Consider the following 17,644-nt stretch of genomic DNA (forward strand, 5'->3'; position numbering starts at 1 on the left):
CAGATCCGTCATGAAGCGATCGTCGTCCGAGTCCGCGTGCTCGTGCTCGAGCGGCGCTCGCTTCCGCCGCCCTGTCAACGTCGCGCTTGCCCACGCCATGTGGGGGGCAGCGGGCGCAATCTGTGGCGGCAATGCAGGGTCCTCGCCGCGCCACGTCCTCCTCGAGGCCGTCGACTCGAAATGTCATAGACTCACTCGAAGAGTCGACGGTCGACACCAGACGCCAGATGCCCGCTGAGCCTTTGCCCTTTACCCACGTCCGCTGAGCCTTTGCCCTTTACCCGCGCCCGCTGAGCCTTTGCCCTTCACCCACGCCCACTGAGCCTTTGCCCTTCACCCACGCCCACTGAGCCTTTGCCTTTTACCCACGCCCACTGAGCCAATGCTCCCCGCCCACACCCGCTGAGCCATTGCTCCCCACCCACGCGCGCCGCCATGGCCTCCATCTTTCACGCATTCCCCCAGCTGCGGACGGCGGCCCCGCGCCTTTCGAAGCGCCTGTTCGTCGCCAAGCCGTGCCTCAACGCGCCCGTCCGTCCCGCCGTCTCCGTCTCGCCATGCCCTGCGCACCGCCCGTCGGTCCTGCACGCCGTGCGCTGGAAGTCGACCCAGCCACTGCGCAGCAGCGCCACCATTGAAGCCGCTGGCCGGGCCGCCATCGTTGAGGCCGCTGCCAAGCCCGCGTCCAGCAGCGGGGCCAGGTCGAGCAGCTTCCCCAAGACGACGTCGAGGAGCGTCGCATACTGGCTGCTGGGCAGCGCAGCGAGCGTCTTTGGCATCGTCGTCTTTGGAGGCCTGACTCGGCTCACCGAGTCTGGGCTCAGCATCACCGAGTGGAAGCCCGTCACCGGCTCGCTGTGGCCTGGAAGCCCGGAGGCTTGGGAGGAGGAATACACAAAATACAAGTCGTCGCCCGAGTTCGCCATGCTCAACTCCGCCATGACGCTGTCAGAGTTCAAGCAAATCTACTTCATGGAATGGGCCCATCGTCTGTGGGGCCGCGTTATCGGTGTCACCTTCCTCCTGCCTACTGTCTACTTCATCGCCCGCAAGCGAGTGAACCCCTCGACGGCCTTGAAGCTCGTCGGCATCTGCGGCATGATTGGCTTCCAGGGAGTCATTGGCTGGTGGATGGTCAAGAGTGGTCTTAAAGACGACTTGTTCGAGCCTGGAAGCCACCCCCGTGTCAGCCAGTACCGCCTGACTGCCCATCTCGGCACTGCCTTCCTCGTCTACTGCTCCATGGTCCTCACCGGCCTCAACATCCTCAAGGAGCACCGCATGCTTGCCAACCCTGCTGCTGCCGCCGAGTCCATCCAGGCTCTGCAGTCGCCCATGCTCAAGGTCTTCCGCCGCTCTGTCGTCGGCCTGACCCTCCTCGTCTTCACTACCGCCATGTCCGGTGCTCTCGTCGCCGGCCTCGACGCTGGTCTGATCTACAACGAGTTCCCCTGGATGGGTCTCGGCCTCACACCACCCAAGCAGGAGCTCTTCGACCCCTGGTACAGCCACGTCCCCGACCAGTCCGATCTCTACTGGCGCAATGCGCTCGAGAACCCTTCGCTCGTCCAACTCGACCACCGCATCCTGGCCACCACCACCTTCACCGCCATCATGGCGCTTGTGGCATACACCCGCTTCTCCAAGGGCGTCCGCAGCACCATTCCCAAAGACGCCAAGAAGGGCGTCTTCGGCATGGTGCACCTAGTCACCCTGCAGGTCACCCTCGGTATCAGCACCCTGATCTACATGGTCCCCACATGGCTTGCATCTGCCCACCAGGCCGGTGCTTTGGCACTGCTCACCGGTGCCGTTGTGCTCTACAGCAGGACCTCGATGCCTCGCCGCGTCATCTTAAATCAGGTCATGAAGCAAGGCGTGCCGAGGACAAGTGCCGTCCCGCACATCAACGCACGTGTCGAGGCTGCAAAGGCGGCAGAGAAGAAGTTGTAGAAAGCTGTAAGAATAGCCGTGTTATCATCTCCCATCTCCCTGTACTCTTATGTACCTAGCATCGCGCGGCGAATCCAATGTATACCATCTGCAGCTTTTTAGAGCTTGCAATAGATATTCGTAGACCTGGAGTCCAAGAGTCCCTTGTTTTCTGCTGCAACCCTTGCCCTGCTTGCCCTGCTCGCCCCGCTCGCCCCGCTTGCCCTGCTTGACCTCGTTGCCAGTGGCGCCAGTGGCGCCTTCCTAACTGCAAGCCCACCTGCACGGTCCAGCGACAATCTGCATCATCTCAACACTGCTCTTTAGGACTGTGCACGTCACGCCAATAAAACTCCACGATGGTACACATGACCCCTTGCCGCTGCTTTCAGTGAGGATGTAGTAGCTGCGAGCTGCATGCCACGAATCCAGAGGTTCCGTGCCGCACGAGGCTGAAGCTTTCGAGGGTAGAAGGGCTGATGCGGTGTTGTAATCGAAAATCGCGTTACTTGCAGTGGCTGTGTCGCGGAAAGGACCTTTTCTGGGTGTCTGGCAAACCAGGGTTGGGAAATCAATGCTCGTGAAGTACATCTCGGATAGCCAACTCACGAGAAATGGCTTGGAGCAATGGGCTGATGACTTGCGAGCGCCGGATCGTGCCAGCAACTCGCCCAACATTGTTTGACCAGCAACTGGCCCAACATCGTTCGATCCACCTTCAATTGGACTACAGTCATTCGGTCCACCATCGACTGGGCCGTCGCCGATCCGCCCCTCTCCAGCTGCATCATCACAACCCAAGCCAGACGACATCCAGGTAGTATTAGCCTCCTTCTTCCGGAGCGCTGGATCAAGCATGCAAAAGTCGCAGCAGGGTCTGGTTCAGTCTCTACTCTATGCCATATCCACTGCCGCTCGTGATTTCCTCATGACTGACGAGATGCGGACTGAGCTGGAATCCAAAGTACCAGCCAAGCACCAGATTTGTGCGTCGATACCGAAGCTTCTATTGCGACTCTCAAGCAAAGGCCTCGAGATAGGACCGAGCAGTATATCGCTGCTTGGGCAAAGCACGTCCTCACAACAGCCACGCTCTGCGCGAAACGGGCGGAACTCATCCACCAAGTGCCCCACATAGACCTGCTAGCACATAGACCTGCTAGCACATAGACCTGCTAGCACATAGACCTGCTAGACGAGCTTTGCTATGTCCTGAGTGAGGACCCTCTCTGCTCTCTGGTGTGGGGAATGAGCTCTGGAACGCCCAAAGATCGTTTCGTCGCAGCTGCAATGAGCAGTGGCCGTTAGCTGTACACCTCACGTCAGCTCGAACGAAGGGACCATGGCCGTGTTGCCAACGTGAGGCTCCATCTTGGTCGTCTGCATCATCCTCTGCTGCACCATACCATGAGCAGTCTTGATAGTCCGTCGTCGATGGAGCCTGACATGGGTGACATGGTTGAATACCCCCTCGAGCAAGGCTGCAATCCAAACGAGATATTCGATGGAGACCACCTCTTCAGTTGATTCCTGTCGGACATGGCGTTAGAGCAATGCTCGGACAGCACGCCAGTCGAGATTAAATTGTGCTCGAACCGTCTGAGATTGCCAAGGTTACTGTTGCGCCACGGCGTCAACCCAAAGATGCGCGAGATTATGACATTGAGACCCCTTCTCGCGACGCTGTTGCAATGCTTCCGTATCGCCGGCTTCACCAAACACGCCTCGCAGCATTACTCGGAGGTCGTCGACGTCTTCCTCACATACAAAATGGACCCCAACCTGCCGATCCACTCACGCTGCGTTTCTCAACATGTGGAAAGCATTTGGACTCGGTTCCTGAAATCGCTCACGCAGGTCAATGTGCACAATCTTCCTCACCACCACCAAGAGCTCCTCGCGCACACACGCCAAGCGCTACCGCAGCACGGCGCAGATCAAGATGCTGTTCTGGCAAAGCAGACTCCTGGCTGCGCATACGGCTGTCGCTATAACAGAGCCCCGCGCTCCGTTCCGAACCGGGGAGGTGTGTGCTCGGTCGTTGCCGAGCCCGAGGCTCCCACATATAATGTGCTCGATGTGCTCAGGTCGGCGTTCTCAAATCGCCTGTACGATAGGATCTGTGAAGCGGGGCGTGTGGAATGTGGCGATCTGGGATCTGGAGGGGATGGCTCGCGAGACGGTGGCTCTCAGGATGAAGATGAGGATGAGGATGAGGATGACAATAAGAACAAGGATAAGAACAAGGATAAGAACAAGGATAAGAACAAGGACAAGAACAAGGATAGGAACAAGGATAGGAACAAGGATAGGAACGAGGATAGGAACAAGGATAAGAACAATGAGGTCTGCATACCGTCGGCCCGTGCGTCCAGCGGTCTATGGAGACTACTTTCCTACCGAACGTACTTCAGGTAGTAGGCGGGAAAACGAGGCACTGTGCCAATTGCCGTTCGCCAACGAGCATGTCATGACCTAAGGATGATGTCCTGCCTCGACATAGGTACCTGCAGATATTGAGGTTGCGAACGGAAGTGGAGAAGAATTACCCAGGCGCTCCTGAATACTAGAATCTACATAACCGCGCACTACAGTCAGTACAATGGAGGGCAAATAGCCACTTCAATCGTGCTGTTGGCCTTGGCCGTGGTGTGCGTCTTTCATCGTTGTTGTTTGTCCAAAGTAATTAATTCTCCCACCGTACCGGCTCAACCGTGTCCTGAGACCTGAGCGGTTTGCGGCTTTCAGTTGCGTGCGTGAGGTGGTGTTGGTGTGCGCGGGCCAGGCGTTCTCGGCGAGGCTCCGCGGGAGTATCTTATCAGATGTCCGAGGGCCATGCTTGCCCCGCAATCGCCGAGACACCGACCGAGACTCGAGAGCGGCGTGCTATGGCGTGATAGACGCTAAAACAATTTCTGGTCGCAACAACGCGACAAGCCGCGCTTGAAGGGCTCTCGCCCGAAAGACTACAACAGAGCCGCCAATCATGGCGTCAGCATTCAATGGTGCATTCCTAATCCTGCTCGGCTGGACATCTGCCGATGTCGCTGGAGTCCGGCGCGTGCTGGATATAGAGGCGTTGGCTCGAGTTTCTGCTTTCACGCACTTTTCCCCACGGTGAAACGTCGAAGAGAGACTGCGCCGGCTTCTCTCATACCATACGAGGGAGTCTTACAGATCCTCTGACAGGTCAATTCGTCGAGGCATCCACATCTCAAGATGCACTTCCAGCAGACACAGTCGGCTGGCCCTGGCGCCGAGGAGAAGGATGCGCCCAAGGTCTTCACCAAACAGTCGTCGAGTCTGCCTTTCGGGGAGCAGTTGTCTCTTGGCTCGATCAGCGGACCCACGTACCTGACAGCGCAGACTCTCGTCCAGCAGGTCGCGTACGCGTTGTCCGACAAGATCTTTGCCTACTCGGCCGAGTCGTTCGACCTCGATGTGGCCATCAAGAGCTGGCAGGTGCAGGGCGAGAAGAACGCCCTCGGATACAAGACGGGCGTCTCCTCGCTGGAGACAAGATCCGGCGCTGGCACAATCGCGCTCGGCTACCTCTTCTCCAAGGACTTCGATCTCAGCAAGCGCCACGTCCCCCAGTCGATTGTGGCCTCCTCGTCGACCCTGAGCTACCTCCGTCCCGCGCTTGACCAGCTGTCGCTCCTCTACTCGGTCGCCAACCCCGTCACCGCACACATCGCCGCTGTCGACTACTCGGCCGATTCGAGCGCCGGCCTAGTCACCGACTATGTCTCGTCGCTCACCCTCGCCGAGGACCTCGGTCTCGGTCTCGTCTGCAGCCCGTCTGTCTTCGAGACCCAGCACATGGCCCTCTTTGCCACCCTCCTCTCGAGCGTCGTCCCCACGATCCACACATACGACGGCGTCAGCGTTGGCCGCGAGACCGCACGGCTGGTCGACACCCTGGACCAGGCCAGGCTTCACAACAGCTACCAGGCTGTCCTGAAGGCTGTCTCCGAAGTCGACAAGAAGCACTCGGACAGCGCCGGTCGCCTTGTCCGCCTGCTCCAGGCCTTCAACGACGAATTTGGCGAGGACTACCGCCTGTTTGACTACTACGGCCACGAGGAGCCCGAGAGCGTCCTCGTTGTCTTCGGTACCGTCGAGGCGTCGCTGACTGCTCAGGTCGCTAATGTCCTGTCCAAGGACGGCGACAAGGTCGGTGTCATCAACGTTCGCGTCTACAGGCCCTTCGTCGAAGAGGCCTTCGTCGAGGTCCTCCCCAAGAGCACTCAGCGCGTCGCCGTGCTTGGCCAGGTCCGGGACGAGGCTGCCGTGCTCGACGCTGCAGAGTACTCTCGTCTCTACTCCGACGTGCTGGCCGCCACCCAGTTCGCCTTTGACAGGACCATCGACGTCACTGACATCAAGTACTCGCGCGAGCAGGTCTGGACCCCCAGCAACGTCCTCGATGTCTTCCGCCAGATCCACAGCGAGAAGACGGCCGGCGCCGAGTCGCGCTCGCACGTCGACATTCTGAACACTGCCGATGTCAAACAGTACTCTTTCTGGGACCTAGACGAGTCCCCGGCCGCCACCGCCCCAGCTGTCGTTGGCAAACTCCTGTCTTCCGACTCGTCCAAGAACATCTTCGTTCGCGAGGGTCACGACAACCTTGCCTGCGGCGGTGTCACCCGCGTTGACATCCGCAACGCCGACTACACCATCGAGGCCCCCTATGCTGTCGAGCAGGCCGATGTTGCCGCCATTGGTGACGTCGCCATCCTCGACGCGTTCGACGTTCTCAACAGCGTCAAGGCCGGTGGCTCCATCATCATCCAGCTGCCTGGTGTCAAGGACGAGGACCTCGAGAAGAAGCTATCCCCCGCTTTCCGCAAGGCATTGGTCGAGAAGGACGTCTCCCTGTTCATCATGGACCCCACCCAGTCGGAGGCTGTTGCCGAGGAGGCTACCCTCACCACCTGCCTTTGTCAGTTGGGTTTCCTGAAGGTCGCTCGTCCCGACTTGCTCAGCTCCCACATGTCCAAGCTTGCAGCCATCAATGGCACCCAGCAGATCTGCGAGAAGATTGTTCAGCAGCTCGAGACCGCTCTCCGCGAGGTCGAGGTCCCCGCCGCGTGGGGCACTGTCGAGGAGGATGTTCAGCCCATCCGCCTGCCCGCCGACATCAACGTCAACAGCTTCGCGCCCTTCGACCGCACCGAGTCTGAGCCCCCGACACTGCTCAAGAGCTGGCAGATTGCCGCCAAGGGTCTTGCCTTCAAGGAGGCCTACGGCACCGAGACCGTGCTCCGCCCCGAGCTTGGCGTCAAGACCTCCGTTGTTACCGTCAAGGAGAAGCGCCGTCTCACTCCCAAGAACTACGACCGCAACATCTTCCACATCGAGTTCGACCTCGGCGACACTGGTGTTACCTACGCCATCGGCGAGGCGCTCGGCATCCACGCTGAGAACGACAAGGCCGAGGTCGAGGAGTTCATCAAGTGGTACGGTCTTGACCCCGAGGAGATCGTCGAGGTTCCCTCCCGTGAGGATCCCGACGTCCTCGTCAACCGCACCGTCTACCAGTCGCTGCTCCAGAACGTCGACATCTTCGGCCGCCCTGGCAAGAAGTTCTACGAGGACCTCGGCGACTTCGCCAGCGACGAGCAGGAGAAGCTTGCTCTCCAGACTCTCTGCACCGGCGACGGCGCCACCGAGTTCAAGCGCCGTGCTGAAGTTGACACCATCACCTACGCCGATCTTCTGCTCGAGTACAAGTCTGCGCACCCATCCTTCCATGATATTGTCCGTATCGTCGCCCCCATGAAGCGTCGTGAGTACTCCATCGCTTCATCGCAGCACGTCACCCCCAACTCGGTCACCCTCTGCATCGTCACCGTCAACTGGGTCGACCCCAAGGGCCGCGACCGCTTCGGTCAAGCGACCCGCTACCTTAACAACCTGCGCGTCGGCAGCCCCGTGACTGTCTCCGTCAAGCCCTCCGTCATGAAGCTGCCGCCCAAATCCAGCGCGCCCATCATCATGGCCGGTCTCGGAACCGGTCTCGCGCCCTTCCGCGCCTTTGTGCAGGAGCGCGCGTACCAGAAGCAGCGCGGCGAGGAGATTGGCGAGGTGATGCTGTACATGGGCTCGCGTCACCAGCGCGAAGAGTACCTGTACGGCGAGGAGTGGGAGGCGTACCAGGACGCGGGCATCATCACGCTGCTGGGCCGCGCCTTCTCGCGCGACCAGCCCCAGAAAATCTACATCCAGGACCGCATGAGACAGACGCTGAGCGATATCCGCCGCGCGTACCTCGAGAAGGAGGGCAGCTTCTACCTCTGCGGCCCGACTTGGCCTGTCCCTGATGTTACTGAGGTGCTGCAGGAGGCTATTGAGGTGGATCACAAGATGAAGAACCCTGATGCTAGGAAGGTCAACAGCAGGAGGGAGATCGAGACTCTCAAGGATGAGGGCCGCTATGTTCTCGAGGTTTATTAGGTGCGCTCGTTGGATTAGTGCAGATGCATTTCTTATCAGTCGATATCGAATTAGACTTTCTACCTCCCAGCCGTCGTTGTATTTCGTATCCCGTTTGTGAAGTGCGAGGCGTCGTTGCTTGTCAACCCGGCCGAACGACGCCAGCCCGCTTCGGCTCTAGTGCGATCCGACTTCACAGCACTACACTCCGACCATCGAGTATCGACCACTTCTACTACACAGACGGTCGCGTCGAAAACCACACATATAACCAGATAGGTCTCACGTCTCACCACGACATAAAAGCGATGCAAACAGCGGCGCAGCAGTCGAAAAATGTTGATCAATCAGTTCAATAAAGACCTTCCAAACACCACTGGCCCAAGAAAGAGAATGCAAAGAATGAATCCACGCTCCCCTTGCTAATTAGAACCTCAACCGACCACCGCCGCTACCTACTTCGCCTTCGCCTTCGCCTGCGCCTTCGCCTGCCCCGCCAGCGCCGCGCGCCGCGCCTGCAGACGCGCGACCTTCAGCTCGAGCTCGGTGGCGCGCAGCTCTGCATCCAGCGCAGCGACAGTGTCGTCCTCGAGTTCTGTTGTTGGCGCTGCGTCGTCCTCTGACGGCGCGCGCGGTGAGAAGGGGGGCGTTTCGTGCTTGACTTCTGTCTGGGCGTGAAAGCGCCTGCTGAAGGGCGAGTCGGGGGTGCGCGCGCTGTCTGCGCGGGTTGTGTGCCGGTGGGTTGTGTTGTAGCCTGCGGGTTGCTGAGACGTATGGCAGCTTCCGCTGTTGTGCGGCGGGATGTATCCGCCGTAGCCGTATATGGCGTAGCCGCTGTGGTCGTGGTAACTTTCTGGAAAGCCTGGGTAGGGCGTCGGACGGCTCCAGGGATCGAGGGGGGGACCGTACGGATACGGATTGCTGTAGCCTTGTTGGCTCTTGTCGACGCCAGAAGGAGGTTGCGGGCGCGTCGGAAGTCGGGAACCGTACTTTCTTGCCTTCTCGGGGTGGGCGTTTTGCTGCTTGGCTGATGGGAATGGTGTGTGGTGCGGGTGCTGGTGGTGAGGTGCGTTGGTGTAGCCGCTGGCCTGGAGATAGTGGCCCGTCAGGCCGCCGTGCCCCAAGTCGTCATCGCTATGGTCTTCGTCCCTATCGTCGTCGTACCGGTTATTTGCGTCGCCGGGCTTGGACTCGTCGTCGTCGCCGCTACCCTCTTCTCCGGACGGCACGCCGGACGGCACGCCCAGGATGTGGTCAATGTCTTCATCCGTGTCCTGATGCCCCTGCGGGTTCGTCAGGAGATGCTTGTAGCGAATGCCAAAGCTATACGCGATATCCCAGTCCTTGACGAGCATATCCTCCAGCACATCAAAATCGGTCGTCACAAGCTGCGGCTTACGATTACCTACACATCGTCAGCAAACCCATCCCCTCGCACACCCGGAAACGCACATACCAGTGTTCTTAATGCGATACCGCACCACATCATTCATCGCCTTCTTCAACCACGCCTTATTCGCCGTCATCTTGGCCAGACTCAGAATCGCCTTCAGCACGCTCGGTAGCCACTTCTTCGGATCCGCCTCGTGCTCGCGATACATGGCGCGCTTACCGTCCCTGCCACGCTTGACCAGCGGCCGGTGGCACTTGGGCACGTACGCGCGGATAAAGCCCGCGCCCCAGCACCGCTCGATCTCGCAGATCACCTCCAGCTTGGCAACCATGTCGTTCTTCTTGATGGGCTTGCTGGCCGCTGGTCGCCGGCTGGGTTTCCGCGAAGCCTTGCCGGGAGGCTGTGCGGGGGCCTTGGGAGGTTTACGCAGTGTCGCTTGGTGCGCGGCGCGCTGCTGGTCCAGCAGCGAGATCTCGGTGGCATCTTGCGGGTGCTCTCGCGGGTCGTGGCTGCTCTCGCGCGGAGACGAGGCTGGAGCGCGCAGTGGGCGCAGTTGGCGCAGGGGCGTGTTGCCGCTGCTGAAATCGCGGTCGAAGTGCTGCTCCTGCAACTGCATCGCGGGCGGGAGCTCGTCGTCGTCGACCTTCGGGGGGTTGTGCTCCCCCACGTGAGAGGAGGGTCGGTGGTCCATGTCGGTCCGTTGTGATGTCAGTGGACAGCAGCGACTAGTGCGTGAAATACTCGCCTCTAGGAGGTAGCTCTGCTTGTTCGGTTGCAGATTGTAGCCCAACGCCGGGAAGCGGTCGGCAGAAGCACGCGGTGCGTTGTGCTGCTCGACTAGCGGCGTCTTCACTGGCTCCATTTCTCGGCGAGGCGCTGATGTGCGCAAGACGGAGGATGTAGACGTGTAGCTGTATCGTCAGTATCGCTCTGACCAGCACTGACGAAGCGCCCAGGAAGCTCAGTGAAGCAAGAATCGTCGATCCAACGCCCTGCACAATCTCTCAGACCCGCAAGCTACCGGGGTTGATACTCACCGTCGCAGTATCAGAAGGGCGTCAGTCCTCACGATTGAGAGCCCAAGCAAAGCTGGAGTTGAGAAACCTTCCGTCGACGTTCAAGAGTAAGTGCAGCCCGCACTGAAGCCAGATTATAGCTAGGTTGTATACGCGACCCACTCACCCGTACCCACCGCCTATTGGCCAGCTGTCCAATAGCAACAGCTCCAAGTCTAAAGCAAGGGTAAAGGTAGACGGCCGCTGCATGGCGCGCTGCCAGCGCGGCACCAGATCTCACTGCTCTGCTGGCTGTTACTGGGCGGTAGCTTGAGGCCCTCATTGGGAGTTGGGAGTTGGCTGGAGATGTGCTGGGACTTCAGGCAGGTGGAGTGTTGGAGTTGTATGTCTGGTGTTGCGGATGGCTACGTGGAGTCTCACGGAGGCAGTTGGCTGTGCTCGGACAGCGAGCTTGAGTGAGCTGGATTCGGGCGGCAAGAGACCGATACGGTTGTATGTCGTTCGGATGAAGTCCATGCCCTTTCACACCTACGAATGACATTAGTTCACGATTCTGAAATGCTTCATCCGAGATCAGATGGGATTGTACGTGTCGAATCTTCCCGAGAGCCGCTGCTTCATCGAACTACATCAGTTCTATGGCTGAGACTTTATACTTGTATAGTTTTCCGGAACCTTGATTACTATCTCCGTCTGCGGATCTGCACCAAACAGTGACTCTCGTGCCGGATCACGACCTCGTAATTAGCAACGCACTGGAGCAACTCAATATGCACCTCGAATACGAGCCAAGACTTGTCCTTGAACAAGACACTTATGGCTCTACTCTATTTCATTGGGCGGTACGGTACTCGAAACAGGATATTGTCCAGACTCCAGGCCATCATTGATGCGGGAGCTGACGTCGATGCTTGTTCCGAGGAGGGCGGTACTGCGTTAATATGGGCTCTTGAGTCGATTCAATCTGCATCGATATGCAAGGTGTTAATTGAAGCAGGCGCAGAACTCGAGTCGGAGGGTGGAGGAGATTTGAAGGCTCGGTACATACAGCTGGATTACTGCCAAAGCGGCTTGAAGTGGAGAAGTTGCAATGCGAACTGGAAGATTCCAACAACGACATCGAAGCAACGACCAACATCGCAGCCTAGTTGGTGGAGGTCTCTCCTCGCACTTGATGCAGGAGGTTAATCGGCATGTAAGAGGGACTCGCTCTCTACGAGTTCTAGTCTACAACCGGCCAGGACGCAAAACATGAGGCAAAGTCCCATCCGTCCTCTTGCAACAGCACGAGACGACTCGAACATACTTCTTTGAAGCTGGAACTGTAATCTTCTCGTCAACGGGCTTTTGTTCAAACGCGGCCACTATTCAATCAACGATCTCGTTGCGCGATCTGCTGCGACTCTCTAGATATTCAGGAAGACAGTCAGCCATTGTTTGTAGATACTACATGCTGAATATCAGTACATTTTGAAAAATTGCTAAAACCCCATCGCAAAGTACCTCCCACACTCTCAACTCTCCGCCTTAGATCACCCTCAAAGTGTCACAACACTAGCCTCCAGCACGCCCTCGGGCCCAATCAATGCCTGAGCAACATCCTCACCCACTGGCCGATCAACACCAAGAATCATCAGCGCCTCGTTGCTGTCTTTCCCATTCGCCTCCGCCACCGCCTCTTCATCCACATCGAGCGGCGCAACATTCATGAAGTTAATATTCACACCAGCCTTGCCCAGGAGATTGCCAACAAACCCAATCTTCCCGCACGAATCGAAATTCCGGCATATGAGCAGAGTGCCTTGCGGGACGAATTCGCCCTTAAACCGATCAAGGCGGCTAATAAAGGGCTTGTTGCCGGATACAAAGCCTTGGATGATTTGATCTTGCTCCTGCTTTTGCTCTGCTTGAGATACGCCTTGGTGCGTGTCGATTCTTGTTAAGTTGGAAGAGCGAGAAGCGGCTGGACTGGTCGCTCTCGACCCGCCGCGCGCTGATGATGTGGACCGCGAGGCGCGCGCGCGCAGCGTGATGAACGAGGAATACGGTTTATCTTCCACGTTCTCGCGGGAGCGCTGTTCGTTGATCAGGATGCCTCGTTCTTTGGCGAGAAGCTCGGCGTTCACGATGTTGATGTTGAGGCCATCGGAGCTGGTGATCGGCGTAAGGAGGCCCTTAACAAGTGCGGCGAAGAGCGGCTTGGTGGTATTCAAATTCGCAAGTTTGCCCTCGTAGATCAAATCGAACGTCGTACGGAAGCTCTTTATGTTTGTGCTGGAGTAGTGCTGGGTGTACAAGCTTCCCATTTTCTCGACCAGCGAGACAAATGGGTGCAGGGTGCGGTACTCGTCTGGCAAAATCAACGGTGCATTGACGGCGCTGCGAGGTAGTTCTCCTGAAAGGATGAGGACGACTTGTTCGCAGACGTCTATGGAGACGTTTTCTTGGGCTTCTTTGGTGGAGGCGCCCAGGTGGGGTGTTGCCACGACTTTGGGGTGAGCGATGAGGCGGCTTGCTGACGAGTCTGGCTTAGGGGGCTCGGAGGTGAACACATCGATTCCTGCCCCAGCGATTATACCGGCGTCGAGGGCTTCGACTAGGGCGTCTTCGTCGATCATACCGCCTCGAGCAACGTTAAGGATGCGGGCTGTAGGCTTCATTGTTGCTAACTCGGCTTTGCCGATCATGCCTTTGGTGGATGCGATGAGCGGAGTGTGTAGTGTCAAGAAGTCGGCTTCTTGAAGCAATTCTGCAAGACTTGACCGTATTGTGACTGATGCAGCAGCAGCGAGGGTTGGATTCGCGTAAGGATCGTAGGCAATCAGTCGCATGCCGAGGCCGTTGGCGATGCGGGCAACAGTGAGACCAACTTGGAAATCTATTAGCGGCAAATACATGAATGCCCCTGCTTTGATTACCTTTGCCCAAGCCGACGATGGCAAGTGTCTTGCCCTTTGCTTCGATACCGGTCAAACGACTGCGCTCCCACTTGCCGTTCTTGATACTCTGGGATGCATCACCAATGTTGCGAGCCACAGCCATGAGAACTGCTTTGATCAGTATTGGACCATCATTGTTGCTTTGGATACGCACGGGCAATAGTGTGTTCAGCTGCGGCATTGATGTTTCCGGAGGGCGAGTTCACAACAATGATGCCGTGGGTTGTGGCGCTTTGGACATCGACATTGTCAACGCCGACACCGGCACGAGCAACAACTTTAAGCTTCTTCGCTGCGTTGAGCAAATCTGCTGTCACCTGGGTCTCAGAACGGACAATAAGAGCCTCATAGTCGCCAATTATCTCTTTCAGCTCTTCAGGGCTCAGGCTCTTCTTCTCATGTACCTCGAATTGGTCTTGAAGCAAGGCCAGACCATCTGCTGAGACCTTTTCTGGTATGAGAATCTTCGATCTCGTTTGGATAGCCATGACAGTCATAGTGGAATCGTCAGAAAGGTACCAATGAAGTCTTTGGTGAAGCAATAGGGAAGGGATTAAGAAGCGGTACCATGGGCGATGCATCCTTTTAGCTGCACGTCGAGCTACATGGAACATTGAAGTACCGCTACCGGACACCGCCTGCTGTGAGCTCACCGTGCACAGCATCAGCTGTTGGCCTGTGTGATGGAGGGTAACCTGGTACGGCTAGCTTGCAGCTACCCCGCCCCCGCATTCGTGGGGAATCCCGCCGCGTCCACATGTTCGGGGGTTTCAAGGGGCGAGTGGAGGTGACGGAGCGCGGTCAATGACATCGAATACATCGTAATGCACGTGGTTCACCGGAGGTAGATCGCAGTTAGTGCTGTCTTATACTTGTGAAGGTCATGCCTTCGGAGACCATTTCATTGTTTCGACGTGCGCATGTCATGCATGGCGCCATAGCACAACAATGTGGCTGCCACTAATTGGAGCCGATCATTTGTTGAGTGGGTTCGTGCATGAAAGGTGGCAATGCTGTTTACCAATTGCTTCGTGTCTTGAGCCTTTCGTTTTGCACAACCTCGATCCAGTAGTTGTCAGGGTCTGTGAATGATGTTAGCCACGAGTGTGAACATACACACATGTTGCGTACCTAGCACGAAGGCAATGTTCTTCATCCTGCCGTCGGTAAGCTTCTTCTTCCAGTTGACGCCCTTCTCCTCGAAACGAGCGCAGGCAGCATCCAGGTCGTCGACAGTAATGCAGATGTGACCAAAACCTTGGGGCTCATCGTTGCCGTTGTGGTACTTGAAATCGCCGTCCTTCTCAGTGCCGTAGTTCCATGTAAGCTCGAGCAGGCCCTCGCTGTCTGCTACAGGATTCACGCCGTTTGCGGTCTGTGCGGCAGCGTCCGCGCCATAACCGAGGAAGTACAGGTTGAAGCCTGCGTTGGGGCTCTCAGAGGTGCGCTTGAGATTCATGCCAAGGACGTCCTGATAGAAGTTGAGCGAAACGTCCTTGTCCTTAACCCGAATCATAGTGTGGTTCTGGCAATGTCAGTTGTGAACAACAGCAGACGATACTGCACTCACCATGCGGTATGTGGCAGTATCGGTTTCCTTGGCATTCTCGGTTTCTTCCAGAGGCTTCTGCCCAATGACTTCAACCCAGTAGCCATCAGGGTCCAGCACGAAAGCAATGTGCCTCATGCGCCCGTCTGTGAGCTTCTTCTGAAACTTGTAACCGGCATCTTCGAGGCGCTGGCAGGCCGCCTGGAGGTTGTCGACTGATATGCAGAGGTGACCGAAGCCCTTGTGGGGTTCTGTGTTGCCGTTGGTAATCTTGTAGTTTGGGTCGTCTTCGGTGCCGTAGTTGTGTGTGAGCTCGACGATGCCCTCGCGGTCGGTCCAGTGATTGCCGTGGGACACAGCCTTCGGGCTGTCGTACGCAAAAAAGTACAGATCGAACTTGGCGTCAGGATTTGGTAGCTTGTTGATGAGCTTCATGCCCAGGAACTCGTAGAACTCTACGCTACGCTTGGGATCCTTGATGCGAAGCCTATAACGTAAGTAAGCCCATGTCTCGGCAGCCAATGACCGGTACAGCTGCAGATGACAGCCATGGAGGTACTCACATCGAGTGGTTGAGCTTGTAGCGGGTGGGATCGGTCGCCATGGTTGCTAGTGCTCGAAAGATGCTGAGCGGCTTGGTGTCGTTTAGATACTTTGTTGCTGCGAAAGCGGTAGTTACTCGAGGTATCCTAAACAGTGCTTGTCGTAGGGAGAGCATTAATTGCAGAGGACAGCAATTGGAGGGGAGTAAAGAGCTCCAGATATCCGAGAGGATTGATGTCATCACCCAATCAATGAACGCAAATTACCCCACCGAGTCGGCTATGACCGCATCGCGCACTAGCCCGAACAGTCCTTTGTAACGTAAGGCAAGGCCCCAAAACATTGTGACATCTCGCATTTGTGCAGCGCATGGTTGGTGAGATGCAGGTGTTTTGCACAGATATGGTGAATGTGATAGGAGTGTTGCGCCTTCCGCACAGTTACTGCACGTGACATGGAAGTTAGTCGCATGGTCAAAGCTCTTTCTAAGATTGTGGCTGGCCGCGATATCTCAGACACAGTCTTACCTTCCGTTTCAGATACATACTCCTGCTGCAATCGACCTTGGTGCCCGTCCCCATAGCGTTGTTCGTAGCAATTGCGGCTCAAGACCAAGTCCCTGCCACGTGCGCGTCGCTTCCGTGGTTGAGAAGGTAATCTCTGATTCAGGTACGTGACCTCATTCGTTACCCGTTACCACACCGTCCAAGCTATCTGTACCACACGGCTACCGCCGCCATATTTTCAAGACATCTCTGTCGTTACACTTCACGGATTGTATTTTCATTCTTTCGCTATGTCTGATCGACAGCAACAACACCCAGACGCTGAAATGCGCGTGTCCGCCCGTTTGCAGCTTCTGACCATGCAGGCACACAAGGACGGTCCGATGATAGACATCATCAAAGTGAGCGAGTGGCTCACTAGGAATGTCAACGAAAAGCTCTACCCGCGGTTGCTGTAGGTCCTTCCGCACCCAATGCCAGGGCCCCTCTAAAAGACGCAGTTTGATGTCACCAAACGGCAATTTGCTCGCCTATTCGACCCCAGTAAATATCAAGGAACTTCGCGACCAGGCAGCATTGATCTCGGCGGCATGGAAAGATCAGTGCACCGGTCGACAGACGCAGTCGACACCAGACCCGCGGAAGGACTCAGCCCGAGATGATGCAGAGGCAGCACAGCAAAATGGCTTGAAACCACCTCTCGAGACACTCACTATCGAAGCGGAAACCTGCAACATTCTGATACGATCACTCCAGCCGGAGCTTCTTTTCGTACTAATTGGCGAGCTCCCACCAAATAAGGTACAGCAGTTCAAGATTACCGCGGAGGGCCATGGCGATGCCCGACACCCTGCGCTGGAAGGAGCTGACACTCCAAACGAATCAGCAGCCACGCAAGGCGCCTCTCGCACGCTCAAAGCTCCTTCCATACTCAGTTCTATGAGTCAGCGGGAAAAGGACGTCCGACTTGGTGTTCTGCACATACAACGCAAGAGACTCGACGCTTTGACGGACTACATCCAGCGTGACTTCAAGGACAGCGGATTTATTATGCCGGCAGATTGGGCGCTCCAGTAGCCATGGACGGACAAACCCTTCCCATCAGAAATCCTGTTCGGCAAGCCTCCGGACAAGGTCTCGTTCTTTAAGCCCGGCAAGTCTCCCAATGACCCCAGGAGTCCCTCAGCGAAACGCGACTCTGAAGACATCTCACCCACCAGAATCGGGCCTGGGGGTACTCAGCGACGTGTATCGAGTCGAAGTAGCAGTACTCGAGAGGAGAGTGTTGAATCATCACGCCAAGAGCGTACCGGATATGCAAATGC

General features: G+C 57.0%; 8 protein-coding genes across 8 annotated transcripts; 4 read left to right on the forward strand and 4 right to left on the reverse strand.

Annotated features, from left to right (window-relative positions):
- The first annotated feature begins 204 nt into the window (after positions 1–204).
- M421DRAFT_423262 (electron transfer protein 1, mitochondrial precursor) lies at positions 205–2,244 on the forward strand. Its single transcript, XM_033593406.1, has one exon. The coding sequence runs from the start codon at positions 436–438 to the stop codon at positions 1,951–1,953; it is 1,518 nt and encodes a 505-aa protein (XP_033446233.1). The 5' UTR covers positions 205–435; the 3' UTR covers positions 1,954–2,244.
- Positions 2,125–3,131, reverse strand: M421DRAFT_229121 (uncharacterized protein). Its single transcript, XM_033588390.1, has one exon. The coding sequence runs from the start codon at positions 2,788–2,790 to the stop codon at positions 2,197–2,199; it is 594 nt and encodes a 197-aa protein (XP_033446234.1). The 5' UTR covers positions 2,791–3,131; the 3' UTR covers positions 2,125–2,196.
- Positions 3,132–3,564: 433 nt separating this feature from the next.
- Positions 3,565–4,510, forward strand: M421DRAFT_423263 (uncharacterized protein). Its single transcript, XM_033593407.1, has one exon. It carries the CDS (start codon positions 3,577–3,579, stop codon positions 4,348–4,350), a length of 774 nt encoding a protein of 257 aa, XP_033446235.1. The 5' UTR covers positions 3,565–3,576; the 3' UTR covers positions 4,351–4,510.
- A 359-nt stretch (positions 4,511–4,869) lies between these two features.
- M421DRAFT_423264 (uncharacterized protein) lies at positions 4,870–8,853 on the forward strand. The gene has a single exon (XM_033593408.1). The coding sequence runs from the start codon at positions 5,152–5,154 to the stop codon at positions 8,392–8,394; it is 3,243 nt and encodes a 1,080-aa protein (XP_033446236.1). The 5' UTR covers positions 4,870–5,151; the 3' UTR covers positions 8,395–8,853.
- Positions 8,612–10,729, reverse strand: M421DRAFT_229145 (uncharacterized protein). The gene is made up of 2 exons (XM_033588391.1): positions 9,830–10,729; positions 8,612–9,778 (listed from the first exon to the last, which is right to left on the reverse strand). The coding sequence occupies exons 1-2, from the start codon at positions 10,626–10,628 to the stop codon at positions 8,829–8,831; spliced, it is 1,749 nt and encodes a 582-aa protein (XP_033446237.1). The 5' UTR covers positions 10,629–10,729; the 3' UTR covers positions 8,612–8,828.
- Positions 10,730–12,320: 1,591 nt separating this feature from the next.
- Positions 12,321–14,218, reverse strand: M421DRAFT_94362 (phosphoglycerate dehydrogenase; the record flags this gene model as incomplete). Its single annotated transcript, XM_033598200.1, has 3 exons — positions 12,321–13,660; positions 13,701–13,829; positions 13,876–14,218. 3 exons carry the CDS (start codon positions 14,216–14,218, stop codon positions 12,321–12,323), a joined length of 1,812 nt encoding a protein of 603 aa, XP_033446238.1.
- Positions 14,219–14,738: 520 nt separating this feature from the next.
- Positions 14,739–15,874, reverse strand: M421DRAFT_7487 (glyoxylase I; the record flags this gene model as incomplete). Its single annotated transcript, XM_033597080.1, has 4 exons — positions 14,739–14,803; positions 14,853–15,246; positions 15,292–15,757; positions 15,834–15,874. The coding sequence occupies 4 exons, from the start codon at positions 15,872–15,874 to the stop codon at positions 14,739–14,741; spliced, it is 966 nt and encodes a 321-aa protein (XP_033446239.1).
- A 514-nt stretch (positions 15,875–16,388) lies between these two features.
- Positions 16,389–17,563, forward strand: M421DRAFT_229687 (uncharacterized protein). The gene is made up of 3 exons (XM_033588393.1): positions 16,389–16,482; positions 16,694–16,773; positions 16,820–17,563. The coding sequence occupies exons 2-3, from the start codon at positions 16,703–16,705 to the stop codon at positions 17,394–17,396; spliced, it is 648 nt and encodes a 215-aa protein (XP_033446240.1). The 5' UTR covers positions 16,389–16,482; positions 16,694–16,702; the 3' UTR covers positions 17,397–17,563.
- The last annotated feature ends 81 nt before the right edge of the window (positions 17,564–17,644 follow it).

This window comes from Didymella exigua, assembly GCF_010094145.1.
Source record: "Didymella exigua CBS 183.55 unplaced genomic scaffold M421scaffold_25, whole genome shotgun sequence".
Taxonomy (NCBI): domain Eukaryota; kingdom Fungi; phylum Ascomycota; class Dothideomycetes; order Pleosporales; family Didymellaceae; genus Didymella; species Didymella exigua.